The sequence below is a fragment of the Sander lucioperca genome, chromosome 1 (genome assembly GCF_008315115.2).
Source record: "Sander lucioperca isolate FBNREF2018 chromosome 1, SLUC_FBN_1.2, whole genome shotgun sequence".
Taxonomy (NCBI): domain Eukaryota; kingdom Metazoa; phylum Chordata; class Actinopteri; order Perciformes; family Percidae; genus Sander; species Sander lucioperca.
Genome location: NC_050173.1, coordinates 32654911 through 32672950, shown reverse-complemented (window position 1 = coordinate 32672950; position 18040 = coordinate 32654911). Strand labels below are relative to the sequence as shown.

The following is an 18040-nucleotide window of genomic DNA, read 5'->3' as shown; positions in this document are numbered from 1 at the left end:
ACCATCACCTGTACTCAAAATGATCTAAAAACAATGTGTTATATTCTATGTTCATACCCTTTTTACCATGTTTAAAAATTGCTCAAGTTCCTCAGGGGTGGAAACCTGAACATTTATTTTTTTAATGTTCACATAGCAAATTGTTTTGGTCTGATGTCCACAGCTGGTTGTCTTTGAAAATTGACAATCTTCCTTCATTTACATACAATGATGGTATTTATTATATGGATACATTGATTGCTAACATCACAAATGTAATCAACCTTATTATTTTGGGTAAATATCATATTCATACTTTTAAAAGCATCCAACCCTCTTTTCCTTTTTTTAGTTGTTATTTTGTCAAATATTTTAAGTCACTACAATGTATGGAAAAAAATTAATAGAACAGCTAGAAAACTTGATTCTAATATGTCTAAATCCTTGCTCATTTAATTTAATAACTCTTGCCTTGCCCTTTAGTGCTCCTATGACTGTTTATATACAACATAACATCATACCCTTCTTTGCCAACACAACATTGCTTTCTTCGTCTTCAGCAATACACAAGTATTGTGTACGACATACGTGTGTGGTGCACAGCAATCGACTCATTGTCTAGTAAAAAATAAAATACATTCTTGTTAGGACACAGTCATTTTGGTTATTATTCCATTCATGGAAGACATTTTTGACATGTCACAGTAGGGAAAGCACAGGTGTAAATACTAAAATGAATGATGGCTGAATTCCATTTACTGCTTCAGTTTCAGGGTCCTGGTATTGTGCTTGTCTGCATTGAAAAAGGTTTATTATTTTTTACTGAGTGTTCTCCAGAGTTAAATTCAATTTTTTTTTAAACGGAGCTTGTGAAATGTAGTGTGTCTTTGTCAGTCAGAAAACCAAGGAAAACAGAGATTATAGTATGGTCTGCAGGGTTTGTTTTATAGCATTATACTGGAAAAGGGATCAGTGCAAATCTAAAGGGTCCAGCTAAGTGCTTTTAAGAGTCATACAGAATATTGGCCATTGAATTACCAGGTGTCTTTGCCTCTTGATTTTTTTCAGTTTGAACTATGTTCGTACATATAGGACAATACTGGAATGATCTTCTATTTCATTGTGTTGACCTCCATCTCAGCCAAAGGTAGTGTTGTTCCAGGCCACATTGGCTGCATCCATGTCTACAAAGTTAATGTAAATCCTGAAATAGACACAAGGAGAAATATGTTTATAAGATTGGACATGAACAATGAGCAAGGTATGCAAGATCCAGGGTTATTTGAGACTGTGTGTTTCTGTCACCATGCTACCTTTACTTATCACATTATGTGTAGTAAATGAGTGTACTGCCTTGTTTGTGTGTGTGTGTGTGTGTGTGTGTGTGTGTGTGTGTGTGTGTGTGTGTGTGTGTGTGTGTGTGTGTGTGTGTTACCTGTCAGGAGAGATGCCCAGGTGTTTGTTGAGCAGTCCACACAGGAGTTTAGAGTATTGCTTGTTGTGAGCACCACTGATCTTGCCAATACTGTGGAGGGAGCAGAGTGCGCAGGGGTCTCCCTTTCCTCCAAACATCATCATTTGGTCAGGGTTGATATGCACAGCGATGTACTGGTATATGCAATACAGAGACACAAAACTGAGGTCAGGCCACATTGGGTGGATCAACCGTGAGTGACTGGTGTCAGTTTTTGAGGATCTTCGCCCAATTGAGCCTAAATGAGACATTGTAGTTTCAGCATTATAAAAAGGTGGATGAGCACATATTACATTTTAGAATACAGTGAAGGTTGTAATGAGGTTTTTGAAATAGTGAAGTCATGAACTACCTAATAGTGAAGTCCAAACTACCCCACTACAACCCCACCCTGAATAAATGCTTGCCAAGTAATCAACAATACCTGTGAAATCTTCTATTTATTTTAAGATATATGTATTGATTTGATTGTTTAACTTACAGTGTAATTCCCTACATAATGGTCTAAATGCTGTTTAATATTATTCTGGTAGAGAAATATGGAATCCCTTTAACATATTTTAATGTTTCTTAACATTTCTTGCATAAAAAGATCAACATTTAAAATATATCCTTAACATATTAGAATCAGCATTCAAAACCCACCATGTTACAGAACTGCTTGATGAAATCCCCATATTCCCAGAAACAATAATGATAGCTAACCCAGACTCCAACTGAAACCCATATTTTAAATAAGGTGCAGTAGTTCCTTTAGTGCTGAATATATGTACACGCTAGTTTAACCTAGGCCTATCAATGTTATGTGACATAAGGAACACTGATACAAACTGTGAATTTATATGGGAATATATATATATATATTCCCATATATACACATATGAGATGTTAAGGATATTATTCTGAGTCCTATTTTAAGTGTTCATTCAGTTTGTAGGACATAAAAGAAGATTTGCTTCTAACCTGTAGGTTTATTGATCTGATGCCGCTGATCAATCATTTACCCATGCTTACTCTACAAATAATAGTCAAAACTATGTTTGCATAATTGCACAAGAAGCTAGCCTTACTTATTCAGTGCAGTTAAATGGAAATCAGGCTGCAGCTGTTGGTCGTATTGCACTCAGCAGAAATGTTAATCTATCCATCCATCTATCAAACTGATCCATATGGGAAAGAATACGGAAAAGGATAAGGGCCACATGTGAAAATGTATTTATATTTTTAAAGTCAGAAATCAGACTTTTTTTTTTTTAAGTCTAAAAAAAACTCAATACATTTTTTTCACATGTGGCCTGCAGTCACTGCATGTGGCCCTAATCCTCTTCCGTAAAAGAATGAAGGCAGGCAGACCGTTAGTTTTAGTTTTATAGTAAGCGTAGATTCCGCATGAATGAGCACGCCATGGCCTACCTGTGCAGGTTTGCCCATAGCTTTGGCCAGCTCCTCAGTGGCCTCGGACAGCATAGCCGCCGGTACATCGCTTTTAGGTACGTTGGTGTTCACCGTGAACATCGGCATGATTACTCCTTTCTAGTTGTGTCTTTCTCCCCTTAACAAACTGCGGATGCTGCGACTCTGCACCAGAGCAGTGACTGGTAAGCATAAGACGGAAGAAAATATTTCTCTTCTTCTCTTGTATCGTGTGCAATAGGATAGCCATATGACCACAGCACCGCCTTCCATCCTGGAAGATACTTCTGTTGACACATGCTACGTCAACCAAGTGAAAATATTTTTTTTAAATATTATTTTATTTTTTCACAACAGCTTAACACCACTGTTGAGAGTGAGACCACATTAAGTACAAGAAATCTTAATTTTACAGTCAATGGTTTATGCATGTTTTTTCCCAGGGTGCGGCCGTTCTTGTAGGGTAATTACGGTACTGGGCATGCGCAGTGGCATCAGTGCTGAAGGAGGCTAGAGGAAAACAGAGGCAGAGAGAGAGGCAGAGAGAGAGAGAGAGAGAGAGAGAGAGAGAGAGAGAGAGAGAGAGCGCAGAAGTTGGATGGCGCCTTCCTTTGTCACCATGTCTCTGTGCTTATGAACATCGACCAAGCTTATCCGCGATCCGTAAAATCATACCGTCTGTCGCCGCCGTTTCACGTCTAGCTAAGTTACTCCTCCGGATTTCATCCAAGAAACGGTGCGTATACAAAGCTAGTTATATTAGCCCGTCTGCTAGCATGATCACTTTCCAGACGTAACGTTAGAGAGGTTGCTGCTCCTCTTCTAACGTTACTTTAACGTTATTGTGTGTCGATTACATTGCAAGTTTACTAAGCCAACCTGACGCAGGTCGTGTATTTGGTTTTAAACTGCTTAGCTAATTAAAGCGGCAGTATAGTCTTTAATTAAATGATAACAGAGGTGGAATAACCATAGTGTTACTGTGTGTAACGTTATTCACTGTACCACTGTACTGCCGATATTATAAAGATTGTGTATAGCTACAATTATTTTTTTGTAACTGACATTGGCGATATGGATACGATTGGGTATATACAGTGGCTAACGTCTTAGCGTATTAGATTAAATAGTGTGGAACTTTTGTGATCTCTGTGGAAACTCATGGTGATGATCTGTTGGCGTGATAACATACACTGTTATTGAACCATCATCAGGTCCGATCCTGTGGCCACGATGATGGAGGAATCGGTGTCCACGTTTGAGACTCATCTGACGGCTGTCATGGACAGTCTGATCAGAGCCTCGGTCTGTGAGATCACCAAACTCTTCCAGGATATGGTGAACGACTACCTGGTGGAGCTGTCCCTCAACAGGAAGGAGAACGACTCTCTCAAACAGCGGCTGAGGCTCACCGAGAACAAACTGAGAACCGAGCGCAAGTACGGGATGGGCTGGGCTGCCAACCGCCGCAACGCCGGACTGGCGGCAGCGGCGACTGCGGAGGAAGGAGCTGGAGGGCGGAAGAAACGAAAAGTTGAGGTGGCTCGTAAGTATTGCTTGAGGATGGCTTTTCCTCCCAAACAAGGTGGCTTACATTCCATGGAGTTTGTGTCATATATAAAGCTGCCTTTACATCTAAATGTTACCTTGCTAAAACATCTTACACATGATGTTATGTGAGATTGTGTCTATTAATGTGAGTAACAGACTTCTTGCTATGCAGTCATGGCCTATGTGAAGACGCACTTGTTTTGTTGGAAACCATCTGGCAAGAGCTGATCTCTCCCTCCCTCCCTCCTTCCTCTCTCCCTCCCTCCCTTCCTCCTCCGCCTCCTCTTCATTTTCACTCCCTCTGTCCTTCACCTCCCCCTCTCCTCTATCTCTCTCCGCTGCATTCTGTCCCTCCCACTCCTCTGTGCTTTTGCACACTCTATCCCTCCCTTCCTCCCTTCCTCCCTTCCTGCCTTGCTCCTCTCCCTCCCCCCACCTCCTTTACTTCTCTCTGTCTCTCTCCAACTCTTCCTCCTCCCCTCACCGCTCCTCTCTCCTTCACGCCCTCGCCTCCTTCCTCTCTCCCTGCCCCCACCTCCCCCTGCCTTGTTCTCTCCTTCATCACGTTGCACACAAACACACACACTCCCCTCCTTCCCTCCTGCACCTCCTCCACTCCTCTCCCACTACTCTCCACCACCACCATAATTACACACTCCCTCTCCACTTCCACTCCTCTCTCTGCTCTGTCTATCTCTCTCTTCTTTTCACATTTTCATCCTCACCCCTCCTCTTTCTCCTTCAACATGGCCTCCCTCTCCTCTCCCCCACCAACTCCACTTCTCCCTCTTGTCTCTGCCTCTTTCATTATTCTCCTCCCTTTCACATGTTTCTCTCCATCCTGCTCTCTTGTCTGTCCTTCTACACCCCCTCTCTCCTCACTCATTCATCATGCTCACTCCTCCTCCCCCTGCTCCTTTTCCTCTCTACCTTCCCCCAACCTCCTCTCTACTCCTGTTCCCATCTGCCTCTCCAATCCCCTCCTCCTCCTCCTCCTTCTTCTTATCTTCCACTTCTCCACCCTTTTCTCTCTCCATCTCTCTCTCCTGGCCTTCCAATCATCTCCTCCCACTTACCTCTCTCCCCCTCATATTTCATTTGCTCTCCTTCCTGTCTCCCTGTGCCCTCCCTCTCTCCTGTCTCCCTCCTTACTTTTTCCTTACTGTCTCACCTCCCTCCCACCCTTCCCAAATCTTCCTCTCTTCTCCACAGGAGGCAAGTCAAAGAAGGGCCCAGCAGCAGCCTATGGCAAAGGCTGGCCTGTAGGTGTGTGGGAGGAAGGAGGAGGTGGTGGAGGTGGCGGTGGTGGAGGAGGAGGAGGAGGAGGAAGTGCAGGAGCTGTGGGGATAGTAGCAGGAGCAGGAGGAAGAGGGGGGAAGGAGGCCAGGGAGATGTTCCTCATCCAGTTCCCCAGGGATGAAGAGGATGAGGGAGGGATGACGGAGGACGAGGAAGGGGAGGGCAGCATCAGCGGTGAGGGGGAGGAGACGGCCAACATCAAAGAGGAGGTGAGGGAGACAGGCTTTCTCAGAGGAGGAGTAGGAGGAGAAAGTGGCACAGCATCTCTGCACTGCTCAGCATCTTCATATAGAATGAGAAAGAACGCAGACAGAAAAAGAGAGAGTTGTGCTCATGTTTTTCAGCCATCAAATCACTGCAGAGATGTAGTGGATGAAGGGAAGGCTATTGATTGGATATTTAGCTTCCAGAAGAGCCCGTTGAGGAGGGCTCTCCACATCTCGAGTGTGCCAAGCTTATAGGTAGAAATACTACTGATAGAGGTGAAAAGCTGTTTGCTATTTCACCACATGACCAAGTGGCAGGGCGCAGATCCACTCTTCACTTGTCTTCTGCATTTAAATATTCAAAGCATGCAGAATGTGTTATTATCCTCCCTGTGAAGTCATTACGAAGTGTTTTTGATGGCTGATAAAATAACTTTAAGTAAATGCAACCAATCAATTTTTTGTAAACATATGACTTGGTGGGGTCAGAACATATGGGTACGATGAGTGTTGCATCTATGTTAACAAGCTATTTAAAAAAAAAGCATAAAGTACAATACATTTTATATTCTGGTTTGAGTTACCCACTTAAGTTACTATGCTCAATGTGCTTCTCAATGCAGTTTACACAAACAGAGGGCTATCAACCCGCCTCTCTCCAGCTAATCAAGGAGGCTTTGAAGATGGACCCGTCCAACCAGAACCTCCACACTGGCTCCAGAGCCCAAAGCGAAGGTAATGAGCCCAGGACACACTGATTGAGGGAGGGGAAGTTAGTGAAATGGTCAGAGACCAATAGTTTGAAAGAAAGGGGAAATGATTACTCGCGCCATCTCTCTCTCTCTCTCTCTCTCTCTCTCTCTCTCTCTCTCTCTCTCTCTCTCTCTCTCTCCTCATTTTGTCTCTACTCAGGAGATCTGTCGGGTCATCCCCCAATCCTTCATTCAGGAGAAAGAGAGGAGGAGGAGGAGGACTGGAAGGTGGAGTCTGCAGAGCCGTCAGAGGGGGGCATGACCATGGATGAGCTGAGGGGTCTGGAGTGTGCACTGAGGGCTGAGAGAGGCCGCGAACAGGCTGCCATGACGGCCTCCCAGCCTGTCAGCCCTGACTCAGAGGTAGTGCGAGGCAGCAAGAGCAGCCTGGCCCCCAAGTACATTGGTCTTGATGGAATGGAGCAGGATGAAGAGCTGGAGCCACCCACCCTGCAGAGAGAGGAGCAGATAGGGCAAGGCAGGATGAAGGACGCTGTGAGGGCCGGCGTGGAGCTGAGGTCAGCCTGGCCGAAGAAGTTGAGAGAGGGCGACTCGGCTGCGGTCATGACTGGAGAGCATAGAATGGCGGAGCAGGGAGAGTCAGAGCACCTGCCCCACCTGTCTGCTCCAGGGAGTGTCGGTGAGAGCGGAGGGGAAGAGGAGGGTGGCGTGGACCTGCTCCACTTCTGCCCACAGTGTGGAGGAGGCTTCACCTCAGATGCTGAGCTGGAGGAGCACCCTTGTCCACTGGGAGCCTCTCATTTACAGAATAGTGGAGAGGACATTCTTTTCCCTTGTGCCCACTGTGGCAACACATTCAGCTACGCCTGGGCTCTCAAGAACCACGAGTGCGCCTGTGCCGCCGAGAGGCCGCACTGCTGCGAGATCTGCGGGAAGCGCTTCACACACTCGCGCTCACTGGAACGGCATCATCTGGTGCACACGGGCGAGAGGCCGCACCGATGCCCTCAATGTGGACGCAGCTTCAGTCGTCTAGGCAATTTGGAACGGCACCAGCGGATTCACACAGGTGAACGTCCGTACGGGTGTGAAGCATGCGGAAAACGGTTCAGCCGTGTGGAGTACTTAAAGAGACACCAACTCATACACAGTGAAAGCCGACACTCTAGTGCTCCAACTGGAGAAGTGGCTTTAACCACAAGTGTTTTTAGAGCCGCTCCTTCAAATCTCTGATAGAACTGGAAAGAAAAAGCAGGTTTTTAATTGAATGTGGTAGAATTCAGGTGATGAATGTGACTGGTGGAAGCTAAGTTAATTCTCAGTGATTTGGGGTTGACTTTCTTACACGCTCTGCCAGGATGAAGGGGTTAAAGCTGGAGTGCAAAACTTTTGTCTCCCCCCTCTGGCAGTGAGAGCAATTACACAAACACCGTCGACAAGAAAGCTATAGGATTCATAACGCTGGGTCGCCGTGGTCTCTCCCCCCTTCCTGTCTGTCAAGATATTGGGTAATACAAGTAAATTGATGTATCACGTAACCAATCAGAGAGCCACATTGAGCAGCTACACGGTGAAGACCTGTAGGTGAGGGAGCAAGGTTGGTTGACGGCACTTTTATATGTAAAGGTTCCGCACTCTAGCTTTAAATTTATGTGTGGATGATTTTTGTTGAGTAAAAGTTGATAAGTTAATTAAGTTGACAGAAAGTCCGTTGTAGATGGCGTTTCTCCATAGGAGGAGAAATAAAAATAAATTTAAGACATTCAGCTATTCTCTCATTTGTATAAAGCTTGTACTTATTTATGATGATCAATAAATTGTACATTTTTGTGTTTTTATCAATAAGTCACTAATGTTGCAGCCAATGCCCCTATTTTTAGCCGGACAATATAATTGACAGCTTGGTATTTTGTATATTTGTGTTTTGGTCATATCATGAAGAAATAAATATTTAAATTCATCAGAAGGCTCTTTGTTGTTTTATTGGAAAATCATGAGGTTAGTAAACATTCAACAATATATTAATTTCCAACCAGAGACAGCCAGACAATATTTTAATTAAACATGTATTCATTAATTAACTAGTGAGGGAGTCTCTTTAAGACTTTTTTTAGTCTGACCAGACACTAGGGGTGGGGGGGGGGTGTGCTGTACTTAGTGACCCATAAGAACCCTGGCTAAGTTTACTATAGCTTCTCACCCTTTGTTACTTACATTGCCCTTTAAACAGACTGACTGGCATTTTCAGCCTTGTTTTCAAGATGCCCTCTAGGGTCTCTAAGGACATCTGCCTCACATCATAGCCTCGAATGCAGGTGTCCGCTTTGGGATCCAGCGGCACAATCTCCTCTCCACTGTTGCGGTCATTCCTTCCCACAGCAGCATATGTGGGAAAAAAGGGCTTCACAGAGTCAGGGAGGTCAGATCTGTAGGACGGACAGCAGTAGGCAGACCACATGTACTCAGGAACAGACACCCTGTTATTGATCCAGCGGGATTCAGACTCATAAGGCATGGCTCCAGTGATCACATGCATCGACCCCTTGCAGAAAGCCTTGAATCTTTCCAACACCTCCCTTTCTAGTGGCGCCCAGGTGCCTCCGTTGGAGCCTTTCTGCTGAGGGACAATGTTTGTCAGGGTGAAGGTGGCCTCACGGTCCACGATTGTCTTCTGGTGCATGCTAGGATTGAGATGGCCCTTGGTGAAGTCAGAGTGTGCGTAATCCTGAACCACCGCCTGGCTCTTATTCACATCCGAGTAGATTGTATTTGGGGTTGTGAAAGGCTGCATTTCTGGGCTGGCTTTGTAAGACACCAGCTTAAAGACAAAGGAAGACAGAGATACCATGTTTTAGAGGATATGTAAGTGTCTTGCTGCTTGTTGTTGAGTTTAGTCTGTGTGTGTGTGTGTGTGTGTGTGTGTGTGTGTGTATACTTCTGTTGTGTAAACAGGTGTGTTATTTAGTCAGTCAGCTATTGGAAAATGAAATTAAAACAAAATGGATACAATGCTTCTTAATTTCCTCTTAAATATGACAATGTATGTGACATAGTCATTTCTCTATAAAACAGTTTGAGAGAGAAAGAGAGAATTGCAATGCAGTTTTTGAATTTGCACAAGTCACACATTGACCACAATGGCACTTTGAGTATTTAACAGGAAGTGCTTGTGCTCTCTCACACATTTACCATCACCATCTTACCGCCCAATACTAAATTCCCATTAGATCTACATGCAAAGGCAGCACTTCCATGTGTCTGTGAGATTCTCCAACCATTTATGATTAATATACAGTAGACACTCTTAACTCTACAACACTTCAATAGAACACATGAATTCATTTGCACTAGTATAAAGTAAGTATAAGTTTTGTGAAATCTCACAGTACAGTTAGTCTTCAAAGAAAATGGCTGCTCTCACATATCACACAGAGTTTTTTTGCTTACCTGTGGTTCGTACTTCCAAATGGGTGATGGCCGTTTGCCATCTGCAGGACTGAGTATGTATGCAGAGTACAATGGGGCACGATGCTGACGGTGATACAAACTGGCAAAGCGGTACTGGTTTTTGTAGCGCTGGCATATTGGCTGGTATCCTGCTGCATTGATACCCTCTGGAGGAGTTTTTTCATAGAAGAAATTGAGGCACTGGGAGAAGTCATCACTGATCTCTCCAAGGACCAGACCACCAAACCAGGGTAGGAGAAGAAGCAGAGCTCCTGTTGAGATTTGCATCATCTTTCTTTGGAACATCTTGAGCAGGAACCTGGCTGTATACCTGCTGGAGAAAGAGATGCCTTTCAGCAGACAACGAACACACAGTTTGCTCCAGATACCTTCTCAAACTCAAACTTACCAAGATATTTTCCTACAAGCCGAGTAGAACCTCCAAACCTCCTTGCAGCTCTTTAGTTAAAAACTCTCCGTTCAGCCTCTGAGGTTGGTGGGATACTATCAGCCCAAAAAAGCACCACATGATGACCAAGTAACATGTCACAGCTCCGCTCATCACTTCCTCTCTTGGTTAAGGATGTCACACCTCTTCTCAAAGTCAAGCTAAAACTAACACCAAGTACCAAGTATATAACACATAGTATTAATTTACATTTGAGTTCTTCAATTGAATTGTTCACTCCCTGCTCTTCACAAAATGGCTACACTGACTTATACCTCCACCACTGTCATCCACCTTACCAGCAAACCACTGGTGACTGAAAAAACAAAGTTAATATTCTCGAGACATTTTATAATTGATATGGCTGTGAAGAAAGCACCTGCCTCAAATTGATTTTTGTAGGGAAAACAGAGGAGTGAAGTATTATAGTCAGTATATATACCAGGTGTCCCAACAGCTCCAGTCTCACAGTGTATCTGCTGTTTTGTGCTGATTTAATTAAAAAAGTGTTTGGGAAAGATACACCTCTAAAACACATCATCCTGCTTAAAGGGTCCCTGTGTCAAAATTGTTTGTTTACCTTAATTTTTTCGGTTTTGTGCCTAAATGTAGCATATTCCTGAATATATTTGTGTTTATTTAAAATACCACACATCCAGCCTGGAGCCATGTAGTTTTCCACCGCAGAAAAAGATTACACATTGCATAGGGAGTGGGGTACATTTGGAGGGAATGAATATATGCCCATTAGCCAATTTTGCCTCAGGCCACCCCCCCATTAGGTTCATCTGGCAATACACGGGAAGGTAGTTGTTGATGAGCTAAAAAACACACCACAGTAAATGGCTGCTTTTGCATGCCACGCAGTATTTTTGTGGTTCATACATCCAGCTGGGATTGGACTGTATGCTTGCTGCAGGACTATTTATGTACACATTAGTACAAAATGTGCAACCATTTTATTTGAAGGTGTTTGCATTTGTGTGAACAATGTAAGCATCTACAGTAAAATGAACATGATTTGGCTTTTCATCCATTTCAATCTGGTTTTATTAGTAAAAATTAGTAAAATCATGGTTAGTTGTTGAACATGTTACAAGATGACATTGACAAAGAGAAAAAATATGTATTTTAAAAAACACTAATCATCAGATGAATTCAAATCAACCCACCATGAGATAATAATCATGTCCTGGTAAATCACTCATTCAGTAATTAAAAATTAAGAGATGTGCTGTACGTGATTACTGCAGTAAACACGCATAGCAGGAAGCCTTTGATTTCAACAAGGAACTTAAGCTTTTCCCCTTTACTACTCACACTCCCCATCAAACAGACTGATGGGCATGGCCAGCCTTTGTGCCAGGATGCCCTCCAGAGTCTCTAAAGACATCCGCCTCACATCATAGCCCCTGATTGAGGCCCTGGCTTTGACATTAACTGGCACAATCTCCTCTCCACTGTTGCGGTCATTCCTTCCCACAGCAGCATATGTGGGGAAAAAGGGCTTTACAGAGTCAGGGAGGTCAGATCTGTAGGACGGACAGCAGTAGGCAGACCACATGTACTCAGGAACAGACACCCTGTTATTGATCCAGCGGGATTCAGACTCATAAGGCATGGCTCCGGTGATCACATGCATCGACCCCTTGCAGAAGCGATTGAATTTGTTTAACACCTCATTCTCCAGAGTGTTCCATGGGCCAGAGTTGGAGCCCACTCGCTGAGGGACAATGTTTGTCAGGGTGAAGGTGGCCTCACGGTCTTCATTTGTCTTCTCGTGCATGCTGGGATTGAGATGGCCCTTGCTGAAGTTGGAGTTCTTGTAGTCGTCAAGCACAGCCTGACTCTCAATCACATTCTGGTCTACAGGGGTATCGAAGTGTGCCATCTCTGAGCTGGCACGGGGAAACACCAACTTAATGACAGAGAGAGAGAGAGAGAGAGAGAGAGACACACACACACACACACACACGTTCAGAAGCTACATAAGAGTATTTTGCTACTTATTGATCCTGTTTGATTTGAATAGTCATGTGAATATACGTCTGTGTACATGAAAGACCCCTTTCACCCCCTTCACCAATCCTTTCAGTTACTGCCATCAGGTTGTCACTATAAGTCTATATCACTATAAGGTTGTCACTGGCCTGGAAAAACATCTACAAAAAATCCTCTCTTTCCTTTGTGTTAATCATCCTGAACCAATTAAAATAGGCTCTGTACCCTGATCTATTGACGCAATTGTTGTCAATGGTAGTTTTAACAGTTTTAGTCCTATTTGACCTATTTGTGTTTTTAAATGGGTTTTAAATATGCATTGTTTGTTTGATGTTGAGGCTTGTCAAAGGAGAAGTTTATGTTGCTTTGTCACAGACAATAATGTTTATCATATCTTATACTTGGTGTGTGACTGAATCACTCATGTAGAGAAAAGAAAATGAAAACAGAACTTGTGAAATTCCACTTTCCTTTCTTTTTCACCTCACCAGAGAAAAGATAATGTGAGGCAGCATTTTTGTATTTACAGTTTGAAAGAGGCTGCGTCTGTTTTAAGATAATGGTAAAAACGTCATTCTGCCAATCACACATTGACCACAATGACATTTCAATGAAACAGAAAGTTTGACTGTTCTGTCACATTTTCTCTTATAGCCTTAACATGTCAACACAAATTCCAACATGGGAATGCTGATATGTGTGTATTTGTGAAATATGCCATGATAGAAAAAACACCTGTGAGTTTTCTAACCAAAAGGAAGTGATGCTCTGTTGTCAGGACACTATTTTTTCCTTCTAATCTATATAATCACAATGTACACTCCGTTTCCAGTTTATTAGGTACAGATATCTAAAAAAACAGCAGCACAACAGTCCAGCAAAATCCTACCTTCATGAAGGTTAATGATAAAGTTGAAACTTTTTTAAAGAGGTGTTGATTCAACTTTTGGCACATGTAGTTGGTGATGTTGTTAGCCTACCCTCATTGATATAAATGGCGTAGGGGGACAAAATAATAATGATTATAAAACGAATAAACTGGCAACTGGGTGTTCATCTCAGAATATCTAAACAAATGATACTGAACAAAGTAACTCTCAACAGAGTACAGTTAGTCTTTAAAGAGAGTGGCTGCTCTTGAACACCACACACTATTTTCTTACTCACCTGTGGTTCATACTTCCAAATGGATTTGGGCCGTTTGCCATCTGCAGGACTGAGTATGTACGCTGAGTACAACGGTGCACGATGCTGGCGGTGATACAAACTGGCAAAGCGGTACTGGTTTTTGTAGCGCTGGCATATTGGCTGGTATCCTGCTGCATTGATACCCTTTGGTGGATTTTCATTATAGAAGAAATCAAGGCACTGGGAGAAGTCATCGCTGATCTCTCCAAGGACCAGGCCACCAAACCAGGGTAGGAGAAGAAGCAGAGCTCCTGTGGAGAATTGCAGCATCTTCCTTTGAGACATCGTGGTCAGCTGTATTAACGCCTGCTGAAAAGAGATGCCAGCGAACACAGACTTTGCTGACAGAAATTCTCTCAGACACAAGTCCAGAGTTAAACAAAACCTAAATTTCCTTTATGTGCATTCAGCATCTGGAGTAAAGGCGTTTGAGGACTGTCAAGGTTTCCTGTTATATATAGGCCTACTGACAGCAGGAACCCCGTGGGTGTCCAACTTCCCCTGTTAACAATTAGTCAGGATGCCTTCTGGGAAGAAATCACTCTGCATATCATATTTTCATTAGTCAGCTGAGGTGGAGATCATCTTGTTTCTAGTGTTTAATCATTTGGTGGTTGTGGCAAGGTGAAGAAAAAGAAGATGCACTGCATAACATAAACTGAGCATCAAGACGGACTGTATTTATTCTTGACTAAAATAGCTTATATTTTAGTTCGATATCTTCCAGGTCTAATGCTAGGGATAAAAAAATTAAAAAAAACTACAGGAACGGGCAGTGCAGTTTCTGGTTGATGACTGTTGTAGACGTTGTTGTTGTTGTTGTTGTCTTGTCTTGTATACGTCCCGTCCAGGACAAGGTTTTTATAGCTGGAGGGACTACAGACCTTTTGAGGTGTTGCAGCATTTCCCTGCAGAGCGTCTGTCCCCAGCTTTCTCACACTCTGTCTAAAAAGATGAAGCATCATAGGAGACTTAAAAGTGTGGAAAAACCATACTTGCATGACGCAGAGCTCTTTATGGATTGCGGTGCTGCTCGAGGTGCACACTCGTTTTGATTCTTGCACTTATACGGTACTGTCCTAAACTGTCTCTGGGAGTTGTTAAATGCATCCTGAGATGTTTATTGGCAGTCTTTTGTTAATTGGTATCATTATACACAAACACTCCTCTGGGCAAGTCAGCAAGTTTCCTTTTCTGTCTCCCTCCAGTTTCTGTGTGGTCTCTATTTCTTCTCTCACCAAAAGTTCCCTCATTGCATTGTGGGAACAAGAAATGTTTCCCGGAAGATAAGAAGAAGTAACGCCTTCTTTATTTCGTTGTGTGCTTGATCTGTTTGTGGGGAAATCCTCGGTTTCTGTTGTTCTGCTCCAATTTGTCATATTTCTTGCTGCATTCAGGAATAGTTAGGTTGTAGAGAGGATGTACATATAGTGGGAACCAGAGTGATGTACACTACAAATAAAGGCCAGTAGGCAGAGTTGAGACCATGATGTACATCAGGGTGGGCAGAACTATACTTAAAGTACTAATACTACAGAGTCTTATGAGTATCAATATAGGCTAGCGCCAATAGGATTGATTAAAAAAGTTTTTGTGTTAGATCTAGTTAGATCCTGTTCTGGATATAATATAGAAAACTATCGCACACCAAGGGTTGTAGTGAGGTGCAGATCACTGGAAGTAGACTTGGAAGTAAGAAAAAAATGCTGCACACTCTGTCCAGGCCTTCTTTAGAATCAATGACTCAATCAATGGTTTTGCAGAAGGCTGAAACGTTATCTACATAAAAAAGAAGAAAAATAAATAAAAGAAATGCATATGAGGCCAGAGGGTGCGACCCTTTCAAGATAACATTCTGAACACACTTTGTCATTTTAGCTGAACGATTCTCTTGAAAGAAAGACTCTCCTCAACACATCATTCCCTCTCAAAAATAACATTTAAACATGAATTTGGTTTCTCTTGCAGGTGGCCATGACTAATGGTGGCACATTTAAAAATTCATAGCATAAAGCATCTTTGCATATAATAATGCAGAAATTATCAACAGTGCCTGAACATTTGGTCATAAATAGGTTGCATGAGGAGAAATTCCAGGATATGATCAGTGATAAAAGGAGTACATATTATACATATATGAATCATGTATCTTTGAGTGTTGGAAGACACTTAATGGCGACACTCATTTCCTAGAACTCAACGTTAAGAAAACTAAAGAATTTGTAATTGATTACAGGGGAAATAAGATGAAAACTGAGGCAGTGGAAATCAAAGGTTCAATAGAAAGGGTGAACACATACAAGTAGTTGGGCATTGTTTTTAATGATAGGCTAACATGGTCTGATCGTGTTGACTTATTGATGAAAAAATTAAGTCCACGTGTATATTGTATGAGGAAGTTGCAGTCCTTTAAGGTGAATACGGATGTGGTGAGAATGTTTTTTTATGTCAGTGATATGTAGTGTTTGGAGTTACTGTGTGGTGGGTTGGGGGGTGGGAATGCTGGGGCAACTGAGAAGGCCATGATTGATAGAGTGACTAAAAGGGCTGGAAAAATGGTGGGAGAGTTAAATACAATGGATAAAATATATGATGACCGAAATGACCAAAAATGACACAGAAAATAACGAGGGACCCGGGTCACCCTCTTCATGGTAATTTGACTGGCAGGGTTATGGAACGTAGTGGTAGGCTAAGGCCTCCTATGACACGAACTAAGTGGTATGCTCTCTCTTTTATACCTCAGACTATCAGACAGCACAACAAGCATTTTAAACGTACATTTTTATAATTTCTGTACTGTATTTATGTATTGTATTTGTATTTATGCTCTATCTTTTTATGGACATTAAGGCGGGTATGAGCGCTGTAATTTCCATTTTTATGGATGAAATAAACTTGACTCGACTGACTTGACTGTTTATAATGGCCATCTAGTGAGCACTCAGAGACGTGACACTGGGCAGCAGCCTGAATAGGACACAGAAGCTAAGGGAAGGTCAGTGAAACTGGTTTGTGAGTAATAACACTGCATTTGCATCCATTGGTGACAGGAATTACCATAGTTTCGGTTTCCACACAGAGGAGAGCTGCTGAGCCCTACAGTACGGAAATATGTGGAGAAGGGGGCTGATTCTTATATTTTAAGTTTCTTAAGTTATTTATTGTCACGTGAACAACAATTACAAGAAGCAGTCGTTGGCAGTGAAATCTTGGATCTCTGGCTCCTTCCAACAATACTCATTATGTAGTAATACAAGCAAAATAAAATATAAGCATTATATTATTAAACGTAATATATATGCCTATATTACGTTTGTGTAGACAGTTTTTGCAAATGAATAAACTGAATTCAACCAGAATGTAAACAGGTATGTGGTAAATGTATATGCATATATGAGAAGTAAAACAAATGTATACACAAAGCTGCAAACAGTTTGTTTAACCAATAAGTATCTAAGTGACAGCAAAGTGACCTAGTGAGTAATCAGTAATCAATTCAGTATCAGTAAAACATTCCCTTACTGATTTACTGTGTCAGCTAGTTTCCTTCTTTTTTCCTTTTGCGTTACTGGTTTAGAGGCTGTAGGGTATGTTTTGTAACTTACATTGAACATCTGGCTCATTTGCCTTTTGAAATAAGTTTGTACTGTAGTTTATTTCTAGAGCACATTGAAACACAGCTGGAGGTTTATGTTGATTCATTGATTTTATAGATTATATTATTGTATCTATAAAAATCAACACAGCAGGTAGGCTACGCACGGACAAACAGACAAGAAGTTTCCTCTGAGTAACCTCTCCGCTGAAGGTGTTCAGGGTTGTGCTAATTTTAACTCCTTTATACTGTTGGGTAGTTTGATCTACAGCAATGCATCATATTATAAAAGCAAAACAAGAGGCTTTTTAAAGACTTAATTAGGAGAATGTCCTCGACACATAAGGGACACTTCATCCGGTTTATCAGAAATAAATCCCTCCTGCACCGGATATGCTAAAATAAAATATCTCTAAGTCATATGACTTAAAGATATTTTATTAAGGACTTTGGTTTTTAACATCTTGACTACCCACGTTGTTCTTAATGCTTTACAGGCCTAATTGTTCTCTAAAGCAAGAAACTTTAGGCTACTCATCAAATCCATTACCAAGTCTTTTTATGAGGAAGTAGGCTAGGCCTATAGGCTACCATTTCGTGAAAGGTGAAATTTGAGATAATATCATTAATGTTGGGCCAATTTGTTAGTCTACATTTGAGTGGGTTTCCGTTATGGGTCAATATTTCTAATAAAAGTGGTTTGGCTCCAGGACAGTATAGGCT

The 18040-nt window shown here is 42.3% G+C and overlaps 3 protein-coding genes across 6 annotated transcripts; 1 reads left to right on the top strand and 2 right to left on the bottom strand.

Annotated features, from left to right (window-relative positions):
* Positions 1 to 828: 828 nt before the first annotated feature.
* On the bottom strand, positions 829 to 3118 carry mif (macrophage migration inhibitory factor). The gene is made up of 3 exons (XM_031303316.2): positions 2867 to 3118; positions 1415 to 1587; positions 829 to 1183 (listed from the first exon to the last, which is right to left on the bottom strand). Exons 1-3 carry the CDS (start codon positions 2972 to 2974, stop codon positions 1117 to 1119), a joined length of 348 nt encoding a protein of 115 aa, XP_031159176.1. The 5' UTR covers positions 2975 to 3118; the 3' UTR covers positions 829 to 1116.
* Positions 3119 to 3359: 241 nt separating this feature from the next.
* si:dkeyp-121d2.7 (zinc finger protein 263) lies at positions 3360 to 8596 on the top strand. 2 transcript variants are annotated; one of them, XR_004105606.2, is made up of 6 exons: positions 3360 to 3602; positions 4081 to 4412; positions 5630 to 5925; positions 6546 to 6657; positions 6835 to 7964; positions 8021 to 8596. XR_004105606.2 is itself a non-coding variant. In XM_036002584.1 (5 exons), exons 2-5 carry the CDS (start codon positions 4100 to 4102, stop codon positions 7866 to 7868), a joined length of 1755 nt encoding a protein of 584 aa, XP_035858477.1. In that variant the 5' UTR covers positions 3360 to 3602; positions 4081 to 4099; the 3' UTR covers positions 7869 to 8596. The 2 variants fall into 2 exon arrangements, 1 of the variants encoding a protein (XP_035858477.1); XM_036002584.1 differs by having other exon boundaries at positions 6835 to 8596.
* Positions 8597 to 8764: 168 nt separating this feature from the next.
* On the bottom strand, positions 8765 to 10805 carry LOC116052543 (endonuclease domain-containing 1 protein-like). Of its 3 annotated transcripts, none has more exons than XM_031303313.2 (3): positions 10492 to 10805; positions 10083 to 10413; positions 8765 to 9453 (listed from the first exon to the last, which is right to left on the bottom strand). In XM_031303313.2, exons 2-3 carry the CDS (start codon positions 10386 to 10388, stop codon positions 8842 to 8844), a joined length of 918 nt encoding a protein of 305 aa, XP_031159173.1. In that variant the 5' UTR covers positions 10389 to 10413; positions 10492 to 10805; the 3' UTR covers positions 8765 to 8841. The 3 variants fall into 3 exon arrangements, with proteins under 3 accessions (XP_031159173.1, XP_031159172.1, XP_031159171.1); XM_031303312.2 differs by having other exon boundaries at positions 10083 to 10416; positions 10492 to 10804; XM_031303311.2 differs by having other exon boundaries at positions 10083 to 10405; positions 10492 to 10804.
* Between the last annotated feature and the right edge of the window lie 7235 nt (positions 10806 to 18040).